This window comes from Orbicella faveolata, unplaced genomic scaffold, assembly GCF_042242905.1.
Source record: "Orbicella faveolata isolate gen_17 unplaced genomic scaffold, um_ofav_v1 contig_35, whole genome shotgun sequence".
NCBI lineage: Eukaryota > Metazoa > Cnidaria > Anthozoa > Scleractinia > Merulinidae > Orbicella > Orbicella faveolata.
This window is the reverse complement of record NW_028301564.1, coordinates 21,090,842-21,099,808: the sequence shown is the minus strand read 5'-3', so window position 1 is coordinate 21,099,808 and position 8,967 is coordinate 21,090,842. Positions and strand designations below refer to the sequence as shown.

The 8,967-nt window shown below is 38.2% G+C and overlaps 2 protein-coding genes across 2 annotated transcripts; one reads left to right on the top strand and one right to left on the bottom strand.

The window, feature by feature from the left end:
* Window positions 1-240: 240 nt before the first annotated feature.
* LOC110064043 (uncharacterized) lies at window positions 241-6,747 on the bottom strand. Its single transcript, XM_020771047.2, has 6 exons — window positions 6,579-6,747; window positions 5,574-5,674; window positions 5,223-5,304; window positions 4,422-4,510; window positions 3,250-3,326; window positions 241-1,878 (listed from the first exon to the last, which is right to left on the bottom strand). The coding sequence occupies exons 1-6, from the start codon at window positions 6,681-6,683 to the stop codon at window positions 1,775-1,777; spliced, it is 558 nt and encodes a 185-aa protein (XP_020626706.1). The 5' UTR covers window positions 6,684-6,747; the 3' UTR covers window positions 241-1,774.
* Window positions 6,748-6,842: 95 nt separating this feature from the next.
* Window positions 6,843-8,677, top strand: LOC110064042 (uncharacterized). The gene is made up of 3 exons (XM_020771046.2): window positions 6,843-7,473; window positions 8,237-8,278; window positions 8,421-8,677. Exons 1-3 carry the CDS (start codon window positions 6,843-6,845, stop codon window positions 8,618-8,620), a joined length of 873 nt encoding a protein of 290 aa, XP_020626705.2. The 3' UTR covers window positions 8,621-8,677.
* Window positions 8,678-8,967: the final 290 nt, after the last annotated feature.

Sequence of the window (8,967 nt, the reverse complement as noted above, 5' to 3'; positions counted from 1 at the left end):
TTCATTCAAAAAGCATAACTACACCCTACAAAGACTATAGCAAAGTACCCACCCCGAGATGAAAAATAGAAAGATTTCCACAAATCCTTCTTCAGCAGTGAAAATAATTCTTCTTAGGTTTATATTATCATTTTTATTCATCAACAAAACTCATTGCGAAATGCACTTACATAAAGACTGAATGATAAATTGCACAAAAAAAACCTTCTGTACTGTTTGTTACCTTCCGACATTTTGGGGTTTTTCTTTTTTTTTTTCTTTTCCAGACATTTGTCTATCTTATTATGCTTGAACTGGCTTTCCTAATGCCTGCACAAAAGTAAGCCAGGTTAGACTTAGATGCACAAACGTCAAAGTGCAGAGCGCACCAATATATGGCACAACCAGATGCTAGGATATGAGCAGACCCTCCTTTTACTTAGTTTTATCGCAAGAGGATTTCACGCAGAAAGTTCTTCTTGTGTGCTTTCTTTTCCACTGCCTCCACAGACTAAGAAAAAAGAAGGGAGACCAAAGGATTTCACGTCGTCATTTTGTTGTACACTTTCTTTTCCATCTTGCTCAACAGACTCGGGTGATTAGGTTGAGCTCAGGAGATGACTGACATTCCAGGCTACAGACTTAGAAGAAAGACAGGACGCTAATGGCCTAGCAGTTGGTTGTATTTTGATAAGGCAAGATTATATTTAAAAACCTTCAAAAATGTCAAAACCTACAGTCACAAAATCAAACACCTCTCATATGATGCTCTTAAAACTGAGCTTAATATACCAAGAGTAGTGCAGTAAGCTTCAAATCTGAATCCAACTTCCATGGGAAGTAATAAGAAAACACCAAAATGTGTCCATTAGTAACTAAGAAAATTGTCTGTCTCCTCTTGCAATTTAAAATATATTACATCTTTTGCAAAACAAAAAAAGATTCTCTCATGTGAAACGTCAACAGCCCCACCCAATGTCAACTCTTATAATCACAGGGGCATCCCACGCTCATTGTGTGACTTTTATAGGTGGAAATAATGTAGAAAAATGTACAATTGTATTTAGCAGCTAAACATATGAAATAGTATCAACTTCCCTTAACTTCCATTTATGTTAATTGTGTCATTCTCCGTGATTTTAGTTTTGGAAACGATTTAAAATGGTCTAAAACACCACAGAAAGACAATACACAAACAATGCCAGAGAAGGTACAGTACTACTTAGTACTAAAATTCCCTAAAGTGTTCATGGCATTCCTGTGCGAGTCTTCTTGAGCTTTATAACAGTGAGAACTGTGCTCTTTAAACCTTAAAAACCTTCTACAAAGTATCTCCCCCACAAAGGTATCTTACACATCTAGTTCTGACAAAATATTGTTTTGAACTACTAGGAACTAAAATAATTTTGAAGATGTCTCTACAGTGGTAGAGGAAAGAAAAAAAGTTAACTAAGTCAGTTAGTATACATAAATCACCACTGGAATAATCAAGCACACGTATTGCTTACATGTACCTCATCCAAATTTACAAAATATGTCTTCTTCTTTTTGTTGCTGTTGTTGTTATAATTGAACTCTCAGCAACATGAACATCATGGTAAAAGAAAACAAAATCTTCATTTGCAAGAAGCAAATGAAAAACATGTTACAACCTATCATAGCAGTTTCATTCAAGAGGAAAATAGCGCAACAATATGCTACAATTGAACAATATACTGCTAAGACCTGCTTCTTGCCACTCAACAGTTAACAGCTCAACAATAAGAAAACAAACAAGTAGTGACAATTGTACAATTTACACTTCACAGAATAGACCGCAGTTGTGAGAAGATATATGTTTACGAAGCCAATCATGTGCAAAAGCATCATTTCGGTACCTTGGAAAGAAAGGCAATGAGCCTGCAAGAAAATGAGGTTGTGCGGTTAATCACTAAAAAGGATTGAAATGAATTTGATTCATAATTACTGAGACTTTACACCTTCCCTGTCTAAAGCAACTGGTCATACATGTGCATACATATCCCAAAATTTGCTGCCTGCAGAGTTTCCCACTAGTCAACCAGGACTTTTCTTAAGTAAACCCGCTGACCAGGGACTCATGCGCTCGGCCAAATGTGTCGGCCATGTTTCTGTTTCGAACACTGCCAACAATCTGAAGGACTTGCTCATTATTTCTCATCTTAGGAGTTCTTGTAAGCGTCTTCACTTCACTAGCTAAGTTTAGTTGCATTGCATTGTCATCTTTGTTTTCCTGTTCGATTGTAGAATGGTTCCTTCATCGTTGGCATTAAAGTGAATTTTGCTCATCGAGAAGGCTGTTTCTTCACTGCGCACCCACTCATACTCCAGCATAGAGTGAGGTACTTGTACGTAAGGGTAAGACACCTGGCCCAGGAATATACCATTAAGACCCTGGCCTGGGATTGACACTGATTGCTTCAACTAGTCCCAATGCAATTATTACAACATTACGCAGTATTAAGTGACCAAATCTCCCACAAACTGGTTAGGTGGGTACAGTCTGCATACGAGCCAAGTGGCCCATCAAGCTAGAACTCATCCCAGTTTCTGTAGCATAAAGCGACTAGAAGTATTACTATTCCTCCCCCCGCCCCCTCCCAACCCCTGGCCCTCAAATTATGGGATTCTAGTCCATCGCAGCGTTACCCCCAGCATTAAATATGCCAGTACCCATTTATACACGTAGGTGGAGAGAGGCACTATGAGAGTTAAGTGTCTTGCCCAAAAACACTAAACAATGGCCCTGGCCAGAGCTTGAACCCGGACTGCTTGCTCCAGAGATGAGCGCGCTAACCATGAGGCCACCACACCTACCACAAACTGACCAGAAAATAATTCTGATGTTTTAAAGAAACTGTATGATCAGAAACTAGAAGAAGATGCCCTGCTGTTTAAAGAATGGAAACCACTACCCCTGAAGAAAATATAACCACTGTTATTTTGGTAATGTACATGTACACAGTCGGGTGATGATAATATTGGTGCGTTCCTTTGGGGTGATCTGGATCTGGATCCCATTCAGTTATCCAAGACCACAGAGATCATGGAACCTCAAAGGAACTGATTAATCAACTCTGGTCATCGATTCATTGGTTCCTTTGATGCACCATGATCTAAATGATCTAGGATTGCTGATCTTGTTCTGATCATCCCAAAGAAATACACCCATTATTTACTTATAGCACTTTTGACCACTTGAACACTTAGGACCATGTACAGTAAATATTCATCCACATGCAGAACATTCACCTTCATCATGCCTTTTCTGGTGTCGTTTTAGTTTCCATGGAGCATCAAAGGTTGCTAAACAACCTCGCTCTTTACACCTACAATATAACAATGATTTGAACACAAAATTTCAAAAACAAGATAACACAAAAGAACTAAAATCTCCTCACTATGCCTTTCAGTAACACATAAACTCTGCTCAATCAAACGTTTTGTGTTTTGCTGCCATCATTCATCTTAGTGGACCTCCCAGGAAACAGAAGTTTACTTCAAAAGGTTCAAAAGGATAAGTCTATAGGTTGTGATTGGTAGGTAATGCATTTTGTTTGTTTCTGTTATTCAAGGTTCACTGGCTGTCATCTTAATAAAACAATAGTTGAAGGCAGCCAAAAATGCAACGTACTACTAGTTGCATTTTGAGTTTTGAGTTCACATGTTATTGAAAGGCATAGTTATGTAGCTGATTGATTGGTTACACTGGACCACTGTGACAGTGGATATTAACATGCAACATTCAATAATGACAGTGGTAACTTTTTCAAGTCTATTAATAGTAATTAAAAACATTATTTCTAAAAGCTGAAGTTACATTTATGTGAATAATGTTCAATATCAAAAGTTCAGTCTGGAGAACATATATAATTCTAATTCTAATTGCATATTGACCCACAAAATGAAACATGCCACCTTGTGTAGTGGTATTAGAGACATCATAAGATACATGACAGTGCTCAATGGATTGCTTTTCATTTGGTTAATAATGAGGACTGGCAAAGTGATTAAACCTGGTTTGTTGTACAGATTACAACAGCTATGACAATAATGAACATACATAATAAAACAAATCAAAACTGTGGAGCTCGAGGCAGTGATGCCGAGAGGGAAGGGTACCGAACTCAAAATCCAGAGGTTGCAGGTTCAAGTAACTTCTGTTCTGACCATGAAGTCGTTTCTTGGTAGACCTTGATCAACTCCTTGGTCATGTTTGTACATGTATATGGCCAACTGGTCTGTCTCCTGCAAGCTGGGATTTTTCAAGCCTCTTATGTTTAGTTGATATATTTGTTTCTTTCAGTATAAGTGACATGCCTGTAAGCTACATGTAGTTAGGTGTAGCTAAGCGCACTGACCACTACAAACAACAAAATTTGAACATTTTTCAACATTTGGATACAATTATTATGACTACTGACCTAAAGGGCTTCTCACTGGTGTGTACAAACTGATGAATCCTGAGTAGTTTAGACTTGCTGAACTGTTGATTGCATCCATCAAAGCTACACTGCAAATATACATGGTGACAGAGGATTAAAATAGAGTGAACACATAACATGATTCAATGTCAGGCATATAACACAACATGGATAGCTAGCCAAGATGCTTGTCTTTGGTATGTAAGGTACCCCCAACATATTTACCACTTCTTGGCTCTAAACAAGTGGAATCAAGGGTGGTCCCATTTATACACCTAGCTGAATGATCACAAGCATTGGTACACTGGAAACTAATTTAAGGTATACAAGATAATGTAGTCTGGTTTTTAATAGTTAGTGCAAGCAAAAATATAGATGATGCAGGCACTTAGTATTGCATGTAAGCAGAAATGCACACAGTAGATTTTCCATTTTCAATTCACATTTTCTTTTACTTGAATATCCTACGCATTTATATGCTTTATGTCAGGATCTAAATTCACAGCAAAGGCCAAAAGGACAGTCAGCATCTTCATAATTCTTATGCTAATTAAAGCTTGTATACTCAGGCCTCAGCATCACATGTACAGGCCATTTTCAATTGAAAGGCTCTTTGCTATATATAATAATGAATATCAGAGCCACTTGTGTCCCAGTTATTGAAAACTAGTCTAGCTTAACAAAAGCTTTCCAAGGCAAGAACTCTTGAAAACCCAGGCTCAAGCCAAAAGGACTACAGTCCATTAGTTTATATTAAATATAAATCTCCCATGGCATACATAAAATAACTTGGTAGCTTACCTTGAAGGGCCTGTTGTGTGCCCTCTGTTCATGACGCTTGGAATTGTGCTTAGTCATAAATAACATATCACATTGGCTGCATCTAATATTCAAAGCATGAAAAAAAAAATTATTGGCATCACACTACTGTATGTCTTAAAAATACTCGCAACTGATGTTTGAAACAGAAAGGTTTTGAGGTTAACGACTTGATCTCATGACTAGATAAACAGCCCTCTAGCAATTACAGTGATTTCATCACTCGGGTTACAGAATCCCATTGAAAAGGCTGGCTACCCTAAAAAAAAGCAACTTCAAGAAACCTGGATATTCTTGCAAGTAGCATATTGAATAGTGAAAAGTAACACTGACTTGAATATTTTCTCGCCATCGTGCGACAGTAAATGCCTCTTCAAATGAACGGCTCTAACAAACGATTTTTCACATCCCTCATGAGGACACACACAGGGTCTCTGAAAATAAAAAAAAATGCAAAACATGTAATATATATATATATATTTTAATGACTGCTTACACACAGCTGATCAATAAAGCTATATGTATGGCAACCTCTACTGACATTGTTGTTTACATCTGGTATTTATGAATGTATCTGATGAACAAACTGTTATTATTTCAAAATAATAAACAAGTGGTGAGGTAGATATCTATTTAGTAAATCTTAAAATTCATTTGCCTGGTTGGAATTACTTAATACAGGGATACATTGCAATTTAGATTTATGCTCATTTAGGGAAATCAAACACTTTCAATGGAACACAGTTGTTGGGTTGCAAAACCAGCGATTTGTGTCACAACAAGGTTGAGCAACCTGGCACCAACTCTGCACACAAGTGTCTACAGTACCACTAACCCCTTCTCCCCGGCCGTTCAAATTGTTTAGGATGGATCCTAAGCCACCTTCATAAAGTGTATATTTATGGTGGGAATGGAATTGGAAACACTTCCTGTTTCACACAATGGGTCGTTGCCAAAAAATTGAATGTTCAGAGACTTTCCTAAGGTACCGAGGGCAAGGAACCGGGAATGAGCGATCGCTTTCAAAAACAAACTAAGCAATGAACGCGATCGAAGACATGGTTTGTTGTTGTGCGCCTCTGCCGAAACTAAATGTAAACCCCGTAAAAATAAAACCCGACGAGAATTTAAAATAAGCCAGTCAAATAAAACATAAAGATCACAAATAAACGGACAAGAATTCCCTAAACGCAGTTCGCATGTTTTAATTGATTCTTGCGCGCAAAAACGTACCCTAAACGTTTTCATTGTTCATGCCGGTATTTACACCCATCATTTGTGTCATGCAGGCAAGAAGCGTGTCTCTAAACATTAACAAACCAAGAAAATGCAATTTACCTCCCCAGTGTGCATCCGCTTGTGTTCGATCAGTCGGATTTCCTTGCTAAACGCTTTCCCACACCCTCTGAAATCACACACGTGTCGACTTTGTTGAGCGGCCATTTTGTTTGTGTTTGTTTTTACCGCTGACCACCAAACAGTGCACTGAATCTACCCACAAAGCCACAGAAGACTGGCCTTGTCAAAATGGCGGATGTGTAATGGTTTGAAGCAAATTAAACTTTCAAGATACCCATCTAAGACACTAAGCTAGCTTGGTAGATGGCAGATTCACGGGATAACCAGCACAATCAGGAAAACCAGTACGGCAAAGACCATCATTGGACAAGAGAAGATTTTGCTGCGTGTGCTTCAGCCAATGCAAATTACTATTATCAAATGTCGTTGTGGTGGTGGAACACATACTTGCACAATTTGCACGCCGGAACTCATCCTTGGGCCAGTCAGTTTACAGATCAAAGCTGCGAGTGTACAGAAAGAAGTTTGATCGAAGAAGACGCTTGCGAATGCTGCCAGAATGACGAAGGCACCTTTGAGTCGCAGAGACATCAAATGAATCAATGCAAGGACTGTCCACAGCAGTATCCAGGCCCTCCCTGGCAGAGATTGCCGGAGGAGTATTCCAGTAGTAGTGGAAATCACCGTGATTTTCGTTTGAGGCAGAACAATGATTCTGATAAAGATAATGTTGATGATAATGATAGTGACGATTGCGCAGGTGGTGATGAGGATTGCAATGATCGCATTGATGATGATGATGATGATGATGATTGTGATGATAACAGAAACGACAATGATGATGATGAGGACAGTGATATCCATATGGAAGTTGATGACAATTTTAGAAAATTCTTAGAACAGTCAGAGAAACACAGACAGGAACGCGAGCAGAGTAAGTTGACATCTATTACACCATTTAGGGCTAAAAAGTGAACAGCTTTGGGTCTCTCATAGTCTCCTTCGCAGACATTATTAGGGTCTTCATGCCACGCTTCTTCCCCCCTAAGTGGGAGAGAGGCATTGTGTGACAACCCTAATAACAGTTGCGAAGGAGGCTAAGTTTCTCCCTGTGATATTAATGTATATTTGTCAAAATGCAGGTGATGAGAGTTAAGAACAGGGACATTCCCTAACACCAAATGCTCAGAATTATCATATTATCTGGTATACAAAATTAATGTAACTAATAAGGACCTCTGGACCATGGAATTAGTTCCTTGGATATGCCAAAAAAAATTCCTTTCCTGTTTTGGAAGGAAGATAATTTATTTTAAAAGCTTAAAGGTGACCAAAGTAATAAGAATAAGATATTTCCCTTGGTAACAGCCATTATTAGCCAATTTGTGGGTACATCTCAGGAAAGCACTCATAGTATTTACATGTAATTGACTTTGCAGTTTAAGCTGAACAGATAACGCTACAGTGTGAAGTTCAAATGCTATCTGTGTGAAACCTTATTCTCTGTCTCTGAGGTTGTCATTTTAAGTATGTTCCACATGTATCAGAATACTGTTCAGTAGTAATAAATAACATTTTTCCTGGCTCTGTTTACATCAGATGTAGCCTAAATTCAGCAAAAGAATGGTCACACAGTTCTTTACGCAGAAATCAAGCTTATTGATTTATTTCCTTTCTCTTCCTTTTACATTTGTCAGGAAAGCAAGAAATATTACAAGCCAAAGATGAGTACATTGAAGGTGAGTAGCAGTACTTTTGAGAACTGACAGTAGTGTTACATGTATCGACATCCTGCTGAATCATAAATTTGATAATGTTAAAGTTACTTTCACATTAGAAATTAATTTCCTAACCAGATTTGTCTTTGTTTTGTCTAAACAGTTGGTTCAATTCATCTGAACACAACAACACGTGCTCCATCAGAACAACCTGGTGCAAAGAGGAAAGCAGAAATGCAAGAACTCTATGGCAAACATGCCTCAGCCATTATGTCTCTTGAGGCATCACTTCAACTCAGCTATGACAAAAACTGTGATTTGAGACAGCCAATCTTTTGGCCCAGTATTCCTCTGAAGTTTTGATTTTATTATTGTAGGACATTTTTTTTCTTTATTAAAATTGAGCAATTTTGGTCTCTACAGAGCCTTTGTTTTAAGTGGTAAAAGTCTGTCTTCCTAACTTGTTTCGCATTCCCATTGTCCCTGGGAGATTTGGTGACCCTTACTGGAGACCATGAAGTTTGGTCTGTATTCAAGAGAATCCTGGGTAATCCAGGAGAGTTGGCATAGATGTTGCGCAGTAACAGGTTTATAACTGATGCAGAGATAATAATAAAAGCATTTTTCGTTAATGAAAACAAAAACTGTCAATGAAACTGCAAGGAATTAAGAGGCCTGTATTTAGCAGGGTATCCGTGAGGCCTCAGTTC